At 41.6% G+C, this 20,262-nt stretch overlaps 1 protein-coding gene across 1 annotated transcript; it reads right to left on the bottom strand.

Moving 5' to 3' along the window:
• Positions 1-248: 248 nt before the first annotated feature.
• LOC136753823 (acyl-coenzyme A thioesterase 3-like) lies at positions 249-15,058 on the bottom strand. The gene is made up of 10 exons (XM_066710211.1): positions 14,988-15,058; positions 12,607-12,755; positions 12,120-12,332; positions 9,898-9,991; positions 9,373-9,596; positions 8,481-8,656; positions 6,973-7,092; positions 1,438-1,573; positions 850-959; positions 249-305 (listed from the first exon to the last, which is right to left on the bottom strand). Exons 2-10 carry the CDS (start codon positions 12,731-12,733, stop codon positions 249-251), a joined length of 1,257 nt encoding a protein of 418 aa, XP_066566308.1. The 5' UTR covers positions 12,734-12,755; positions 14,988-15,058.
• Between the last annotated feature and the right edge of the window lie 5,204 nt (positions 15,059-20,262).

The raw sequence follows: 20,262 nt of genomic DNA, 5'->3' as shown, positions 1-20,262 counted from the left end.
TCAGTGCATGATAATCCAAACCAATTGCTCAGCTGTCCTGGTTCAAATATTTGAATGCCTTTAGATAATGATGAAGCAAAGTTGACCTATTAAACAGGCTGGATTGGGGCTGTCCAGGGCCAGAGTTGGAGACTCTTGCAGTAGATGTTCCTCAGAAAGCACAAGTCTGCTAGTGTAGATCTGTGATGTGGTTCCATATGCATCTTTCAGTTAGAGGAGCCAGCCCCCTTTCCTAAGCTCCTCAGCCATTAGAGCTCCTGTCTCGGTATGAGAGGGATGACAGCTGCGGCATCTTCTGGCTCTTTCTGAGGGCAGTGCAGAGAGAAAGGCCAACAATGGACCTTGGTAAATGTATCATAGAAAACACTGTCTGACTGCAGTTTAACCACACTTCTGCAGTGTTTTCCTATGGGTTGCACAATCCTTCACTGTGCTTCCAAACCTGTTCAAGCTAAAGAAACCTACATACCGTGCAGCAGAAACTCCGGACCATTATAAACATGAAAATCAGACTAAACCTTATTAGATTCTGGAGGTTGTGTTGATAAGCTTATTTTCATATTGAAGGACCTTATTTAAAAAAAAAAAATTAGATATACAAAGATTGCTGTATTCTGTGGCATACTTGCTTCTGCCTGGTAGCACACTGGTGGAACAAAACTAAAAACAAACACTGCTCAACTACACTGGACTGCGGGAACACCATAAGTGTTTGAGACCTTTTTCCTACAGCACAGCTCATTCATGGAACAGTGCAGCATGTTGAGCCAACAGGCAATCACTGTAAAACCACAGTGCAAATGTGCTCAATTGACTAAAATCTGGTTATTAATTGACCAAAATACTCACAAAAGGGTAGTCTGCCCTCAGGTGATGATCTAGAAATCCCAGAATCCTCTTCCAGGCATCCTGCTGGGCCACAGCGTGGGGCTGGAGCTGACCGCCCCAAAGAGACATTACTGACAGAGGGAGAGGAAGAGTGCATTTGCAAAAGGCGTCTAAATGTCCCCCAATAGCACATAGTAAAGAATTTACATCCTTATTAGCTAGTCTGTACATTGTCTGTGTTGGACGTGTATTTTGTACCCTTGAGGAAGAACCATTGGCTAGGTTTACACAAAGAATTTCATTAATCCAAATGAATTTGTCCCGATTGAACAATTTATATGTGCACTAACAGAAGGCAATTCACTGGCAGTATTCATTTAATATGTACAAGCAGTCTCAATGGAAAGATAGCCTCCCCCCCCCCACCCCCCGAGTCTAACTTTTCTGTCTAGCCTTGGTCTTAATTTTTATGCAAATTAAAACTAGTCTAATATAATTGAATGCAACCAGCCCCTGGATAGTAGTTAGATCTGAGAGACGGGGAGACCAGGAGCAAGAGTGTGTGGGAGAGGAGGGCAGTGTGGGGGTGAGAAGAGGCGGTTGGCATACTTTTCTTGGGGTAGGTGCCAAAGAGTGTTGCCCGGGCATTGGGACTGTAGGGTGGCTCAATCAGGTGCCCAGTACCCGGGTACTGGATCCGGGTCAACAGGCCAGACTTTCCTACTGACCCCAGCCTCTCTTCGATCTGGCACATAAAGGGTTAAGATCAGATTTACCAGCTAGACTAGTGGCTCAGCACCCTGGTCCTCGAGGTCAGGAGTGTCCGCTGGGTTCTCGTCCCAACTGCACTCTTAATTGAACTCATGGTCTTATTTCAACCTGGTCAGTTGTGTTCAGCTCTTTAACTGGTGGCGACTGCTCAGTTACAACTGGGCTGGAATGAAAACCAGCAGACAGAGGGATCAGGGTTGGGAACCACTGACCTAGCCTCACAATCCGGACACTTTGACAAAGACCAAACAGGGCCCCATTCCTCGTACCTGGTTTAATTCAGGCTAATAAATTCTCCCCAGGACTACAAAGATGTATTGTGCTTGTTGCTGCTGCTGCATAGCAGACACCGTTAGCTAGGGCGACAAGTGCAGTAATAAAATCAACACAAAATACAATTTAAAAGCAATACTAAAGGAAATTGTGCACCATAAATATTCCTTATAAAAATGTTTAATACCTTACCAATTTGAGATTGCTAGTAGCACTATGCATGTAGCAGTAATAGTGCTGGGTGTGTAGTCATTGTGTAGAGTTATCTAGCAGTGGCAGTTGTATAGTGTATTGGATTGCTTGAGTGTAGTGTAAGGACTACACACACAATATTGTATTGTGAAAAGCAATATAGTGTAGATTAATAGGAACAGTGAACAGTTTCTGCAGCAGTAATGGGCAAGTGTAGAATAGTAGGGTACTAGAGTATAGTGTTGTGAAAGTTGGGCGAGTACCAATAATAGAGTATGGTATGTTGCAGTTCTAATGCATTTGTAGTAATACAATGCCAGTGTACTTTAGTGCAGTGTACTAGGGCAGCAGCGCTAGGTGTAGTGTAGTGCAGTGCGGTGTGTGGGGCAGTGCGGTCCAGTGCAGTTTAGGGTGTGTGATGTAGTAATAGGTTTTCGTTATGTTGTGCTGCTAGTGTATATAAGTGCTGTGCAGTGCACTAGGGAAGCAGTACTATGTGTAGTGCAATGCAGTACTGTGTGTGTGTAGTAGGTGTAATGCAATGCAGTATAGCGTGTGTGTAGTAGGTATAGTGCAGTGCAGTATAGTGTGTGTGTAGCAGTCAGTGGCAGCATCACCTCACCTCATCAATACTCTCAATGGCTGCAACAGCCTGGTCGTCTTCCCCGGCAATCAACAGCAGGGGGCAGTGCAGGCTCTCAACCTATAAAACACACACACAATGTGCAGTTGTCTGACACCCATCTGTTCTTCATGCCAGGCTTTTTACTGTGCATTACTACAATGGGTAATACAATGGCCAGTACTTTATTGGCATTTGTGTGCTCAATTCTGACAGTGATATCCTTAAAATATTTTATCAAGGTGCCAGTGTGCATCAGCATGAGCCAGTGTCATTGGTACACAATGTTAGATGTTGCGTTTCAGTGTTAATGTTTACAAGTGTTGTATATGTCAGTGTACCAGTGTTAATATGGCATGGTGTACCAGTGTTGGACAATGGGCATTGGTACCTTTAGTTTGTACTCGGGTGGAACATTGCTGGGCAGAGACATTCCTCGCAAGATGACGTATCCTTGTTCATTTGAACACCAGAACTTTTGGTTCCTGAGAGAAAGAGAATGTGAAAGTTCTCCATTAAACCCTGCTGTAGGCTACAACATAGTACCGATCATGTGATTCACTGAAGCACAGGACTGCACTGGAGGCATTAATTTCTCAATTCTTAAATTTTAAATCAATATTGTTCATTACACTATACTTACCCATGATCGCTTGTATAGTGAGAAATGATGGTGCTCTGTAGTCCAATATGCATCCTATTGTAGCAATTACCATGCTACATTATGTGGGAATACATTTCACCCACCTGTCCCTTGAATTAGGGCAGAAACCTGACCAGGGTGATCTTTCTTCGGTTAAACTGTGGGTGGAACCAATGAACTCTTTCTCCCATGTTGGTTCATTCAAACCCATGCCTCTCTAGTCTCAGACAACCATAATTACATCAGTTGGAAAGTTAGGGTTTTCAGGAGGCTTTCAATACACCAACTAGAGCCTCGAACATTTTGTAATAAGAATCAATCACCTACTCTTTCATAAAATCATTCATCCGCTCCTTGGTCACATTGATCTTCAGTCCCGCAGAAGCCGAGATTCCGACCACACACCTGGGCTAGAGTGGTAAAATAAACTGAACTCAATTGATATCAAACTTACAGATGGCAACAAAAAGTATGCTACAAAAGGAAGTGTGTTGTACAATGTGGCACTGTGTAGGGTGTGAGCCATACAGGTTTAGGATTGTAGCTATGATTTCTTTAATATATGGTTGTTTCAGAGCACCAGTGTCATTTGTTCATGGTCATGCTCAAAGTAGTCTGTATCCGGGTAGTCAGTCTTCTTTCCCAGTTTGCACTCCCTGCTTATCCCCCACATGTACTTTGCCAAGTGTTGTAGACTGTGGGCTTTTATGCCCGGGTGATAAATGCAGGGCAAGTGTATGAACTGTGCCCATCCCGACAGGATGATTTGGTTTGGGGGGGGGGGGTGGGTTTGATTTTAAACAATGTCAATGGGGCAGTGATGTAATGCAAGGGATACATTTGGTCAGAATTTGACGTTTTTCTCCCACACTGTTCAGAAATGCAGATGACCTTGAGTCACACCACTATTAGCATTTTCTAACTTTAAATAGCAGATGACACCACAGTACAGGAATACAAGCAAGAGTCTCTTCCCCTCCCCAAAATTCCCCCTCTATCCCGATTCAATTTAACCTATACCCCCTCAGATCATGGTTTTGGTCTATGTGACCTCACTCTGTGCAACCCCTCCCCTTCTCTCAATCTAAGATCCCACTCTCTCTCCAGGTCTTTCTTGATTTCCATTGATGATCCTCTCTTCTCCCTGATCTCCCTTTCCCTCTCTGAAAATAGTGGCCTTGCACTCCTCTGTCTGTGATCCCCATTTCTTCCATCCCCATCTTTGACCCCCCCTTCATCCCACTCTTCCATCACCATCTATTCTCCCATTCCTACCTCCTATTGACTAATTCTCCCCATCTCCATCAAATGTGATACTTCCAGCTTATGTCTGCCCGTGTCCACCACCTCAGCCCTGGATGACCTCCATATCTTTGCTGGAACTGAAATGGAAGAGGACCAAATTCCCTGCCTCCCTCAACCTCTACTGCTCTCATCTACATTCTCCTCCGGAGTCACTGCTTCAGCTCATCCAGAACTCGGCAAAGATCTGCCTCGATTCTGGCTCTCAATCGCGGCTTGCATCCAGTTCAAGACTCTTACCTGTCCCTGCCTCAACCAGACTGCACCTAGCTACCTACAGACTCCGCTCTCCGTACACTCCCTCCAGACTACTCTGGTTTTCCTGTGCCAGATGACTTGAACCCCCTCTCCACTCCCCTTCCTTGAGAGCCCGCTCCTTTTGCACCTTCTCTCCCAAGTGGTGGAACGACCTTTACACCAAGGTCAGGACTGCATTGTCTCCAATCACCTACCAGTGGTTAATCGAGATGCATCTGTTCAGACTGTACCTGTAATACAACATCCTAATCCTCTGGGGTACTCCACACTTTTATGCTTATACACTCTTACTATACTATGCTTTTTTTATGCTCCTTCTAATACATTTTTTGCACATCTTCAATTTCACTGCAACTTCCTACAGTGAGGGGAAAAAAGTATTTGATCCCCTGCTGATTTTGTATGTTTGCCCACTGACAAAGAAATGATCAGTCTATAATTGTAATGGTAGGTGTATTTTAACAGTGAGAGACAGAATAACAACAACAAAATCCAGAAAAACGCATTTCAAAAAAGTTATAAATTGATTTGCATGTTAATGAGGGAAATAAGTATTTGATTCCCTATCAATCAGTAAGATTTCCGGCTCCCAGGTGTCTTTTATACAGGTAACGAGCTGAGATTAGGAGCATTCTCCTAAAGGGAGTGCTCCTAATCTCAGCTCATTACCTGTATAAAAGACACCTGTCCACAGAAGCTATCAATCAATCAGATTCCAAACTCTCCATCATGGCCAAGACCAAAGAGCTGTCCAAGGATGTCAGGGACAAGACTGTAGACCTACACAAGGCTGTAATGGGCTACAACACCATCACCAAGCAGCTTGGTGAGAAGGTGACAACAGTTGGTGCGATTATTCGCAAATGGAAGAAACACAAAATAACTGTCAGTCTCCCTCGGTCTGGGGCTCCATGCAAGATCTCACCTCGTGGAGTTTCAATGATCATGAGAACGGTGAGGAACTACACGGAAGGATCTTGTTAATGATCTCAAGGCAGCTGGGACCATAGTCACCAAGAAAACAATTGGTAACACACTACGCCGTGAAGGACTGAAATCCTGCAGTGCCCACAAGGTCCCCTCAAGAAAGCACATGTACAGGCCCGTCTGAAGTTTGCCAGTGAACATCTGAATGATTCAGAGGAGAACTGGGTGAAAGTGTTGTGGTCAGATGAGACCAAAATCGAGCTCTTTGGCATCAACTCAACTCGCCGTGTTTGGAGGAGGAGGAATGCTGCCTATGACCCCAAGAACACCATCCCCACCGTCAAACATGGAGGTGGAAACATTATGCTTTGGGGGTGTTTTTCTGCTAAGGGGACAGGACAACTGCACCGCATCAAAGGGACGATGGACGGGTCCATGTAGCGTCAAATCTTGGGTGAGAACCTTCTTCCCTCAGCCAGGGCATTGAAAATGGGTCGTGGATGGATATTCCAGCATGACAATGACCCAAAACACACAGCCAAGGCTGACTTGGAGAGGATCTGCAAAGAGGAGTGGGACAAAATCCCTCCTGAGATGTGTGCAAACCTGGTGGCCAACTACAAGGAACGTCTGACCTCTGCGATTGCCAACAAGGGTTTAGCCACCAAGTACTAAGTCGAAGGGGTCAAATACTTATTTCCCTCATTAACATGCAAATCAAATGTATAACTTTTTTGAAATGCGTTTTTCTGGATTTTTTTGTTGTTATTCTGTCTCTCACTGTTAAAATACACCTACCATTAAAATTATAGACTGATCATTTCTTTGTCAGTGGGCAAACATACAAAATCAGCAGGGGATCAAATACTTTTTCCCCTCACTGTATGCCAACCCCCTCCTTTAACACATGTATCCAGGACATAACTACTTTACCCGTGGTTAGATCATTATATTATGATGTATGTTTATTGAACTAATTGTATTACTGCACTGTAATGTTTATACATGTTTCTTATGTAATTAAATTGCCATAAATAAGGGTGTCTAACAAGAGAAATTCATATATGGTCTCCCTCTCTTTGCATCAGTGACCTCATTCTCAACCTCCATTGATGATCAGAGTCTCTCTCCACATAACTCTTTCACTTATACTCACATTGACATTGGGCATCTCCATGGCAATGCGCAAGGCAAGGTACCCCCCGAAGCACTGGCCCAGCACACCCACCCTGCCAGTGCACACCTGGGGGTGACTATCCAGCAGCCCCATGGCAGTCTGTGAACAGAAACACAGAGCCCTGACTCTTTCTACTGGCTGGGACTCAATGAGAATTGTGATCTACTTCCTTTAAAATGAAACGCCTACCAAGGTGCATTCTGGATATAAAGTTAGGATTAGGATTAGCAGTAATCGTGTAGTTGTGAAGCAGTGGCAGTGTGCATGCAGTTGTATAGTGTATGGAGAGTGTTACAGTAATAGCATAGTATGGATGTAATAGTATAAAGCACTAATAGTGTAAGTTCAGAAGAATCATGTACGGTTTCTGTAGCAGTAAGAATCTGTGTAGTAGTCAGTCAAGTGTAGCGTAGATTATCAAGAATAGTGTAGAATATTGCCTATGTATGTTAAGCAATATTATATTTTCAGATGGAGTGTGCGGTTTCTGTAGCAGTAAAAATCTATGTCATAGTCATGCATGTGTATGTACCATTGTACTATATGTAGCAGTAATGTAGGGTTCTTTTAATTAAAAGGAAACTAGTTCAGCCAAGTGTATAATAAGTTGCATTAAGTAATTAATAAATGAGTTTGAATTAATTGAAATTCAGTTAAAGTAAACCTACACAAGATAAGTAGGGCCCTGGGTGTTATATGACCCGCTTTCTAAGGCTGCATTCTCAGGGCAAGGTGGTCACTTATCGATACATAATTTTCAAAATTCCTTTAATCAGTCAAGACACGGGTTGATTAAACAGCAGATACTGAAATTTAAAGGAACATGCATCCCCCTTCTTACTAATGTGTCTATGAGATGTTAGAATATACAATACATTCAAAAGGTTTTAGTGTACACCACATAATTGATTCCTTGTATATAAATGTATATAAAATACTGAAATCATAATGGCAATACTGCAACATCCCATGCCTTGAACAAGTATTCAGCCCCCAACACATTATTCACATATTGTGGTCTCAGATTCAGAATTTAAAATTATTAAAATTAGGATTTTTTCCTACCGATCTGCAAAACCCGGAGCACCATGACATATCAAAATTCCACAAACTTTCAACAATTTACTAAAAAATGTGTATTTACATTTTTCAGGGTAATCATGCACAAATCTTAAACGTTGGTTTTATTTAACTGAAAACATTTATCAGCTGTAGAGACTGCAGGGATATCTTGGGGAAACAAAAGATGTTGCATAAAACACAGGACCCTTAATATCAGACAATACACAATTTAAATTTCCTGTAAGGTGTATAGTGTATAAAATTGCGGTCCACAAGAGTCATCCAACTAATCTGAACAACCCGGAGGTCGGCCAGGTTGCACTACCACCGTTTTTATAAAAGTCAGTTGCTGTGGCATCGAAATTTGAACACTGTTAATTGAGCTCCTCACATACTTTCTGATTATTTCCTCGTCTCTCATTTACCTTGAAGTACCGATCCCCGACATTCACGGTGTGCAGTGGCTCAGGCAGTTCCTTGTGCCCTGAGTATGCCAGGGCTAGAGAGACGAATCCGTGAGAAGCCAGGAGGGCAGACCGGTACTCATTCAGTCCCCCACCCAACCCACATATGTCCAGCACAGCAGGGAATGGTCCTGGACCTGGGGTGGAGGGAGACAAGGACAGAAAGGGCAGCTGTCCATTAGGGTGTCTACAGCAGAGTATTTTCACATGAACCCAAGATGTGCTCCTCATGTAATTACGGTAGTGATCTCTCCATTTCTGACTGAATTGAATTAATGAACATGCATGACACTTTTTACAGATTTTTCATGCATCTCTTATGCGTTTACAATTGATACTGAATTTAATACTTCTCCGCAAAATTAATTAACTGGGTTGGAACACAAGAATGAGAGCCCCGTGTCTGCATTCACCTCTGTTTATCAAAGCAAGATCTTCATGTCAAATCCCTACTAATTCAACTGCATAAAACTCAGCTGTTCAAGATCCCCACCCCTCACCCTTGCAAGGAGAGTTCTGATTTGGCTACAAAGATCCAAAGGGGAATTAATACGGGATTGACACTCTGGTCCAATCAGATTCTTCCTTCGTAGACTAGAACACTGTAGCATGATCCTTGGTATGAATGGAATATCTAATGTATTATCAAAGTATTGAGTCATCTATACAAAGGGCAAATAACCCCACCATTGACAGGCACCTTTACCCATCAATCTGCAACACAGGCAATAGGAGACCCATGTATTTAGTTAGTGCCACCTCAAATGACCACATTCACCAACAAATTCCCACCTAAACAGGAGCCAGTGCTCCCTAGACGCTATTCAGTGCCCCCTCCCAAGACAATTCTCACCTGCAGGCAAGAAGAGGGTGCCCACCACCCCTTGCTCTCGCACCTCCACCCTGCACACTCCTGGTGCCATGTACCAGCGCTCCACATTCACTACAGCCAGCACTGCACCCTCCTGCAGCTCTTGACCAACATGGCAGCCCTCCGGGGAGTCAGAGGAGCCAACGTGTCCGTTGATCACGGATATCTCCACTGTGAAAGGAGTGTCTGTATTCTTTTTCCTGAGCCTGGAAAAACAAGACCGTTTAATCCAGCGTTTGCCAAGCAGATGCCTAAATATCTGATCTGTGATTGGTTGGAGGATAAAAGGTCAATTTGAAAATAAATGTGACCTCTCTGAGTCTAAATCAAAACCCTAAGAACGAAAATTTGAAAATTGTGCAATTAAAGTCAATACAGAACTGAATAAGGTAGAGCCCTTACTCAACAGTAGTTGGACTGACTAAATGACCGATTGATTGATGCACTGACTGACACTGGTAAACTGACCAACACAGACTGACAAAGACCCACTCACACATTCTTTACCTCAGGCCCCGTTGCCCACGAGGCTGCAGACTCCAGAACAAACCCATGGGTTCCAGGCCACTATAGGAACCCCCCAAAGACTGGTCCCGGGACACTAAAGGAAGAGAGGACAGTCAGCCCCCTGCTGCACAGTTTAGCACCCCCATCCCAGCCCAAAATACACACTGCCCTAAATATGTGGCATTCATGTTCGAAAATGACACATTACATTGAGTGCTCAACAGCATTGAAGGTACGGAGAGTGTAAACCACAAGGACTACTTTAGGATGAATCCAGGGGATGCGTTTACTAGCGGAAATGGAGGAGGTTTTGTTTAGGACTGAAAATAGGCAGTACTGTGATACACAAATTAATGGAGGTCTGGAACATACAAAGTGCACCAAGCCTTGTAGTTGGAGTAAGTGGAATATGGGTCAGTGGCAAAAAACTTGCAGAGGAAGTACAAAGCCATGTACTAAGTTCCATACTAGCTAATCTTGCGAGCATCCCCAGCTGCATACTATGAAAGTACCCGTTGCGTTGAAAAAATAAACAGAACAAAGTTGTAAATCTTTCTGATCACCAGCTTTAGAACGGTACTAAGGATTAAGTTTGATTAAGGGTGTCTACAGCAGAGTATTTTCACATGAACCCAAGATGTGCTCCTCATGTAATTTCGGTAGTGATCTCTCCATTTCTGACTGAATTGAATTAATGAACATGCATGACACTTTTTACAGATTTTTCATGCATCTCTTATGCGTTTACAATTGATACTGAATTTAATACTTCTCCGCAAAATTAATTAACTGGGTTGGAACACAAGAATGAGAGCCCCGTGTCTGCATTCACCTCTGTTTATCAAAGCAAGATCTTCAAGTCAAATCCCTACTAATGCACAAGCAGAGGTGTGGACCTGGCACCTCCAACATCAATCCACTATACAAGAACCATCCCAAGTTGGAGTGATCAACACTGAATCACAGCCCCTACCCAATGCATGTTAAACAAATATACAGTAACACCCTTGGATGTTCCGGCCACAGAGATATTCGAACCCTGTCTCCCGTGCCACAGGCCCAGGCCCCTTAGCAATGCCTCAGGATTGCTGCAATACGATTGGCACAAGTGGGCTATAGGCTACATACAACCCATTATATATACACTTACATATTATTCATATTATATTGCATTAAAATTCCAGCTTGGTAATAAATCCTGTACAGCTTTCAATATGTTCAGTTATTTAATTATCAGCTGAAAGCTTTTATTAAATGCAATTTGCACACTGGTTATTATTATTTGTAATGGTCAGCGGTGGCATCAAATATTATCCATGTACACCAGAGCATTTGCCACTATTAACAATTAAATATGTTGTCAATGTTAAAAACAAAACAAATGTATTGTATATTTTGTTACAAAAGTTGTCAATATATTGCAATTTTTCACATTTTGTTCCACTTTGTATGGTACCATCCATAGTTAATCCATAGCAGGAGCAGGAATAAGTTAGTCCCAAGCTTACCCTATAGAGGGAAGGAGAGGTTATTTTGGGTTAATTGCAATGGAGACCTTAGTCCGCAGCTGGGGACTAACTTCTGCCACCAAGCTCGTTGCAATGGATATTTGACTTTTATACGTGTTTAGTACAGAGCTGCGTAATAACCACGGGATCATCCCCAGTTAGTACACTGCTTTCAGTTCACTACAATTGAGTCTATACGACTATAGAATGATTTTGGGATGAGATTTAAAAATGGTCTTTTAGAATCAAAACACACTGATGCTTAAACCAAAAATTGCTTGCTGGGGTATTCTTGCCGAGTTTCCCTGCGCAGCAATAAATGATTTTTTTATCGTTATTCAAATATTAAACTAATTAATTGTATATGAAAGGTAATATGCAAGTTCTCTACTAGTCACAGTTTCCCCATTAGCTGTGCTCCATAATAAAACTCCAGTATTGACTTCCTCAAAGGTAAAATGTCTCTTTCAAATTGGGGACAATTTTTCAATCTTGTTTTACGTCAGAGTATCCCCTTTTCTGTACATGGAGCCATGGGTTTAGACCAAGGTAAAACTGAATTCACTTGAAGAGGTTCTGGAGTCAGTTAGCTAGCCTCTCATTAAACCTGAGTACTACAACAAACTCCACACATTCAAGTCCACTGCTTAAAAGATACTGCCATCTCGTGGTGGGAGGAGGTAGCACAGGTCAAGTTCACCTTGAAGTACTCACAGATCACAGTGCCCTTCTGGTCGCTGCGGTAGTGTGAGAATGCTTCCCACAGCTCCCCATCCTCACCGAGTAGGCGGGACCGCACTGTGAATGGCTTATCCAGAGGCAGATGCTGGATCCGCATTTCTATTGGCTGGTCCACTAGAGCACGGCTGGGCATGGCAGTTAGCAGGGGGGTGATTCTCTGTGTGCTTCCATCACGAACTGCACTTGCTGAGGGGAGGAGGATGGATTAATATTCCACAGCTAGTCCTAACCTCACTATTCCTGCTGCCCAATCAGATCCCATAAACAGCTGGTTAATGCAACTGAATTGATGAGGAGAGCAATAATTACATTATATAGACAGCACAATATCAATATGATAATGCAATTTAATACTTCATACAAACATTTAAGATTATATTGGTTAAAAACACTGCTCTGCAGTGTGCTTACGCAACAGTAAAGTCTCAATGCTTAATTTCAATGTTAGTAATTCCCTTACCCATGTTACCACTGATCTGCTTGAAGCAGGGGAGGGTGCTGGAATGGATGGACTTGATGAGCCCCTCCCATACCCTGTGACACACCAGGAGAGCTCTCATTGTCCTCGGGGTGCTGAGCATCCGCATACTCTGAGCCTCAGAACGCTCTCTGAATCACAAGGAACACAAATAGTATACAGATACTTGTAGGACCAAGAAGTGTTAGAACATAAGAAAGTTTACAAATGAGAGGAGGCCATTCGACCCATTGTGCTCATTTGGTGTCCATTAATATCCAAGTGATCCAAGGATCCTATCCAGTCTATTTTTAAATGTTCCCAAACTTTCAGCTTCTACCACATCGCTGGGTAGTTTATTTGAGATTGTGACTACTCTCTGTGTGAAGAAGTGTCTCCCGTTTTCCGTTTTGAATGCCTTGAAACCCAATTTCCATTTGTGTCCCCGGGTGCGTGTCCCCCTGCTGATCTGGAAAAGCTCCTCTAGTTTGATGTGGTCGATGCCTTTCATGATTTTGAAGACTTGGATCAAGTCCCCACGTAGTCTCCTCTGTTCCAGGGTGAAAAGGTTCAGTTCCCTCAGTCTCTCCGAGTAGGACTTTCCCTTGCTCTCCTCTGAACTGCCTCTAGAGCAGCGATATCTTTCTTGAAGTGTGGAGCCCAGAACTGCACACACTATTCCAGATGAGGTCTAACTAGCACATTGTACAGTTTTAAATTCTACACTTCTGACAATATATCCTAGCATTCGGTTTGCCTTTTTTATTGCTTCTCCACATTGCTTGGATAGAGAAAGTGAGGAGTCCACATAGACACCTAGATCTTTCTCATGTGTTACTTCATCTAGATCTGTACCTCCCATAGTGTATTTATAGTGGACATGTTTCTTACCTGCATGCATTACCTTGCACTTGTCCACGTTGAATTTCATTTACCAGGTGTCGGCCCACAACTGAATGTTATCCAAGTCCCTTTGAATAACCTGTGTGGCCGAGATTGTATCTGCTGAGCCACCTATTTAAGTATCATCTGCAAATTTGACAAGTTTGCTAACTATCCCAGAGTCCAGATCATTAATATAGATTAGAAAAAGCAACGGCCCTAGTACTGATCACTGTGGAACTCCACTAACTACCTCACTCCAGTTAGAAGCAACTCCTCTAATCGACACCCTCTGTTTCCTATACATCAACCAGTTCATAATCCATCTACTTACATTACCCTGAATGACTACAGCATCCAATTTGAGGATCAGTCTTTGGTGTGGAACCTTATGAAAAACTTTTTGGAAATCTAAGTATATCATATCATATGCTTTCACGTGATCTACAGCTGCAGTTGCATGTTCAAAAAATTCTAATAAATTAGTAAGACATGATCTGCCTCGTCTAAACCCATGTTGACTATCTCCAAGAATATGGTTTTCATTAAGATGCTCCTCTATTTTCTGTCTAATCATTTTTTCAACAAGTGATGCAGGTGAGACTGATTGGTCTGTAATTTCCTGGCTCAGTTTTGTCCCCTTTCTTGTGGATTGGTATGACATTTGCCGTCTTCCAGTCAGTTGGCACATCCCCTGTTCTAAGTGTCATTTGGAATATTTGAGTTAACGGTCTATAAATAATTTCCCTCATTTCTTTAAGTACTGTTGGAAATATCCCATCTGGCCCAGGTGATTTGTTGGTTTTTAATTCTGCTAGTCCCTTTAGTACTTCCTCCTCATGTATCCTGATCTCTCTTAGGATTGTCAACTGATTGTCAACCTGTGGCATGTCATCTGTTTTTTCTTTTGTAAAAACCTCTGTGAAATACAATTTAGTATTTAGCTTTTGTCTGCCTACCCGCAATTCACACCTAACAGGCCACACCTGGCTCCTCCTGCAACAGAATTCCTGCTAGTCCTAGACAAAATCTCCCTTCTACCACCCGTTTACTTTTATCCACTTCAACAGCTGTTGAAGTGCATACAAGTGTTGAATGGTCAGTTGGCTACACATCAGTTTGGCAATTTATCCAACATTTGTTATTTTGACATTGTAGATGTAGTTTACCCAAATAATTACACTTATTTACGAGTGTATTCACCTTCTTAAAATAGCACAGATTTGATTGACACCTAACGAAGATTGTATGGTCTATGCCATGTCTGGCACATTTTAATTCTGGCAGACCTTTCCAGAGATTGCATGGCCATTTTCTCGGGATGCAGTGCTAAGGTTACCAACGCAATTACTCTCGTGGTTGCAGCTCCTCACTTTGCATCCATCGGCTTCTGCATTAGCACAATACATCTGATTACAAGCATGAACCGTGTGCAATGGTTCAGTGGACCAGTCACGACCACTGTGCGAGATAGGGAGACGATCCTACGCAACTATCCTTACCAGTAGCAGCAGAGAGACTGACACGAACAGCAGTGCATTGTTTCAATGAAGGCTGCAAGGGTTGATTATACACACAACACCCCTCATTGCTTAAACAGATTAAATTAATTAAGCAATAATTTGCAGGGTGTGGCCTCACCAGCTACAATAAGGACCTCAGACTAATGTATGGAGATGTTAGTGACAAATTCGGGCATCACAACAGGAGACTTGCATTCACCTAGAAACAGCTACAGTTACAACAGCTACATCAGCTGTGGAAACAGCTGATTTCAAATGAATTTCTATCAGGCAGACAAATTAAACATCCTCACCCGTCTCAATTAGAGCTCTACCAAAATAGATCTCTCTCATCAAGAATCTAGATTGCCTGCATAATGTCGGGTGATGTATGATTTTTGTGATATGTTAATGATGTGGTTAATATGAAAGTGATATGTGGTTGTAAAAGCAAAGATATGTTTGAGTCGAAATATGACTGATTTAATGGATTTCATGGAGCTTTTGAGTTACGTTTAACGAATCAAATATGACTCAGAATCGCGCATTATTATTTAATTTTAAAAAATTGTAGGGGAGGACCCCCATACCCCCCCATACCCCATATCTGGCTATGCAACTGGATATTAGATTTGTACAGTTCAGAGTACACATGTACAACTGGCGTTTAGTCTTAGTATAATTCTAATTACTTACAACAACAACAGTCCTAGCCAAATGATAATTATTACTATAGGTTATGAGTATATTATAATGTGATATCACAAGAATCCTTATTGGTTACAGCAGTAGTACAAGGCTACTACATGTTAGTAATGTTTCCGCACTGATCTATATTGATTTGGCTGCAGTGGCGGAATTAACTAGATTAACGCCTTCTGTGCTTAGCGTTAGTCCTTCTATAAAGCCTACAACTGTGGGGTCCTAAAGGTAGGCCACTGCAGAGATATAATATGTTTTTTAAAATATATGAAACGGGTTGCCAGTGTAATAGAACGATACACATCACTCTAAGCGCAGCATCTTAAAGCCCCTCAGGTAGTCAGCACCATGTGGTTAAGAACTTCCAGGCTGCTGGCAAGAAAATGAGTTTGTACTGCTTGTACTTTGCCAGCAGCCAGAGACCATTTAGCCTCGGCACCATGGATAACACCATGCGCGATCTGTGCGGTGAAACAGGCCCTGTGGGATTGATGGAACATCTGTTTGTTAAATAAGCAGGAGCTGGACCCGAAAGTCATTGCACGGAGGTGCATGGTCCAAGTGAGAGACCTCGTGAATCTGGAGATCCACCAGAGGGGCAAGGAGGAAGCCTTAAAGAACTGGAAAATTCAAGACCTGGGGGAGCTTAAAATCTCATGATGGGATCCCACCTCTGGGGACAGATACTTCCCCTGCTGGAGCCCGAGTCCAACATCTTTTAATCTTGAAAATGAATGCTTTTATTCGCACTTTAAAACTGTTTTTAATTAATTATTGTTTTTAAAATGCACTTGTTTCAGTTTTGCTTTGACTATTTTTCTGTCAATTTCCATGCATTCAACTGTTCTTGTAAAATTTTGTTCTTTCGGCAGTTTTGCCATCTTAACACTAATTTAATTGTTTTAATGCTTTAATTCACATTTAACTTAGAGTTTATGTTGCATTTTGTTTATAATCACTTAAAATAACATTTTAAGAATGATTTTAGACTTGTTTTTTTTTTCATAAGTATTAAAATTGTGTATGCTTTTAATTTGTAATGTAAAATACAATCACAATAAAACAGTATTTCACTGGGAGCCAGTGTTTACTCAGTGGATCAGTGACCACTAGCTCCACTGACTGCATCATGAAAACACAATCAGACAATTTGATACCCCGATGATGCAACAGAACGCAGCTTTTTAAAATATATCTTTACATGGGTTACTGAAGTACCGCCCCACTGCTGTGTGAGGCTAATTGGCACCAGAGGGGCGGGACTGTATCCGCATGTTAGCTATAAATTTATTTTGCAAACGCCACATTTAACATTTATATTTATATTTAACATTTATATAAACACTAAATATTTATTGAAAAGCTATAGATTTATTTTGTGACTCAGAGATTTAGTTAAATATTTAATCAAATGATAAATATTTATTAAAAAAACAGATTTAGCATTTATTTAAGTATTTAATTGAAAAACTAAATATTTATAAATGTGGAAAGTATTTACTAAATCTGGAAAATAACACAAGATTTAATCTGTGAAAAAAGACACTAAAAAAAAAGAGTATGCTGTTTTACATTTGCAATGAGTTTATCTAGTACAAAACAGTACTACAACATTCCAACTGCCAATTTGTAATTAAATAAGGTGGTATTTTGATCAGTATACATTTTTTTAAAAACTTTACAACAACAGACTTGGTATAATGTGCGTCTTACTTAATGTAGGAGACCGGCCAAACGGATGCTCTCTCCTGGAGTCAGAGTGTCTCACAGAGTCTTGTGTCAGCACTGCACGCTGGAGTATGAAGTCCACACGCAAAACTGATCTCGTGTTTGATTTACTGTTAGTCCACACGTTTACTTATAATGCTTTTAAATCAAATAACAAATGGTAAATGGTAAATGGCAAATGGTCCCTTAGATTTAATCAGTAAAAGATTTGTGTAAAACTCATGTGCAATATAAAACAAAGGTTGCTGTTAATGTTTGATTCTAACCTGTTTTTTTTAATTATATGAGATTATATATATATATATATATATATATATATATATATATATATATATATATATATATATATATATATATAGTGAGGGAAAAAATAAATGATCAGTCTATAATTTTAATGGTAGGTGTATTTTAACAGTGAGAGACAGAATAACAACAAAAAAATCCAGAAAAACGCATTTCATAAAAGTTATACATTGATTTGCACGTTAATGAGGGAAATAAGTATTTGACCCCTTCGACTTAGTACTTGGTGGCAAAACCCTTGTTGGCAATCACAGAGGTCAGACTTTCTTGTAGTTGGCCACCAAGATTGCACACATCTCAGGAGGGATTTTGTCCCACTCCTCTTTGCAGATCCTCTCCAAGTCATTAAGGTTTTGAGGCTGACATTTGGCAACTCGAACCTTCAGCTCCCTCCACAGATTTTCTATGGGATTAAGGTCAGGAGACTGGCTAGGCCACTCCAGGACCTTAATGTGCTTCTTCTTGAGCCACTCCTTTGTTGTCTTGGCCGTGTGTTTTGGGTTATTGTCATGCTGGAATACCCATCCACAACCCATTTTCAATGTACCAGGCTGAGGGAAGGAGGTTTTCACCCAACATTTGACGGTACATGGCCCCGTCCATCGTCCCTTTGATGCGGTGCAGTTGTCCTGTCCCCTTAGCAGAAAAACACCTCCAAAGCATAATGTTTCCAACTCCATGATTGACGGTGGGGATGGTGTTCTTGGGGTCATTCCTCCTCCTCCAAACACGGCGAGTTGAGTTGATGCCAAAGAGCTCGAGCATCGAGCTCGAGCATCCTTGGACAGCTCTTTGGTCTTGGTCATGGAGTTTGGAATCTGATTGATTGATTGCTTCTGTGGACAGGTGTCTTTTATACAGGTAACGAGCTGAGATTATGAGCACTCCCTTTAAGAGAGTGCTCCTAATCTCAGCTCGTTACCTGTATAAAAGACACCTGGGAGCCAGAAATCTTGCTGATTGATAGGGGATCAAATACTTATTTCCCTCATTAACATGCAAATCAATTGGTTTTTAATTCTGCTAGTCCCTTTAGTACTTCCTCCTCATGTATCCTGATCTCTCTTAGGATTGTCAACTGATTGTCAACCTGTGGCATGTCATCTGTTTTTTCTTTTGTAAAAACCTCTGTGAAATACAATTTAGTATTTAGCTTTTGTCTGCCTACCCCCAATTCACACCTAACAGGCCACACCTGGCTCCTCCTGCAACAGAATTCCTGCTAGTCCTAGACAAAATCTCCCTTCTACCACCCGTTTACTTTTATCCACTTCAACAGCTGTTGAAGTGCATACAAGTGTTGAATGGTCAGTTGGCTACACATCAGTTTGGCAATTTATCCAACATTTGTTATTTTGACATTGTAGATGTAGTTTACCCAAATAATTACACTTATTTACGAGTATATTCACCTTCTTAAAATAGCACAGATTTGATTGACACCCAACATTTGACGGTACATGGCCCCGTCCATCGTCCCTTTGATGCGGTGCAGTTGTCCTGTCCCCTTAGCAGAAAAACACCTCCAAAGCATAATGTTTCCAACTCCATGATTGACGGTGGGGATGGTGTTCTTGGGGTCATTCCTCCTCCTCCAAACACGGCGAGTTGAGTTGATGCCAAAGAGCTCGAGCATCGAGCTTGAGCATCCTTGGACAGCTCTTTGGTCTTGGTCATGGAGTTTGGAATCTGATTGATTGATTGCTTCTGTGGACAGGTGTCTTTTATACACCTGTGCAATATAAAACAAAGGTTGCTGTTAATGTTTGATTCTAATCTGTTTTTTTTAATTATATGAGATTATATATATATATATATATATATATATATATATATATAGTGAGGGAAAAAATAAATGATCAGTCTATAATTTTAATGGTAGGTGTATTTTAACAGTGAGAGACAGAATAACAACAAAAAAATCCAGAAAAACGCATTTCATAAAAGTTATACATTGATTTGCACGTTAATGAGGGAAATAAGTATTTGACCCCTTCGACTTAGTACTTGGTGGCAAAACCCTTGTTGGCAATCACAGAGGTCAGACTTTCTTGTAGTTGGCCACCAAGATTGCACACATCTCAGGAGGGATTTTGTCCCACTCCTCTTTGCAGATCCTCTCCAAGTCATTAAGGTTTTGAGGCTGACATTTGGCAATTCGAACCTTCAGCTCCCTCCACAGATTTTCTATGGGATTAAGGTCAGGAGACTGGCTAGGCCACTCCAGGACCTTAATGTGCTTCTTCTTGAGCCAAACTCGAGCATCCTTGGACAGCTCTTTGGTCTTGGTCATGGAGTTTGGAATCTGATTGATTGATTGCTTCTGTGGACAGGTGTCTTTTATACAGGTAACGAGCTGAGATTATGAGCACTCCCTTTAAGAGAGTGCTCCTAATCTCAGCTCGTTACCTGTATAAAAGACACCTGGGAGCCAGAAATCTTGCTGATTGATAGGGGATCAAATACTTATTTCCCTCATTAACATGCAAATCAATTTATAACTTTTTTGAAATGCGTTTTTCTGCGTGTTGTTATTCTATCT

The sequence above is a fragment of the Amia ocellicauda genome, chromosome 7 (genome assembly GCF_036373705.1).
Source record: "Amia ocellicauda isolate fAmiCal2 chromosome 7, fAmiCal2.hap1, whole genome shotgun sequence".
NCBI lineage: Eukaryota > Metazoa > Chordata > Actinopteri > Amiiformes > Amiidae > Amia > Amia ocellicauda.
The sequence above is the reverse complement of the archived record's forward strand: the minus strand, read 5'-3'. Positions and strand labels throughout refer to the sequence as shown.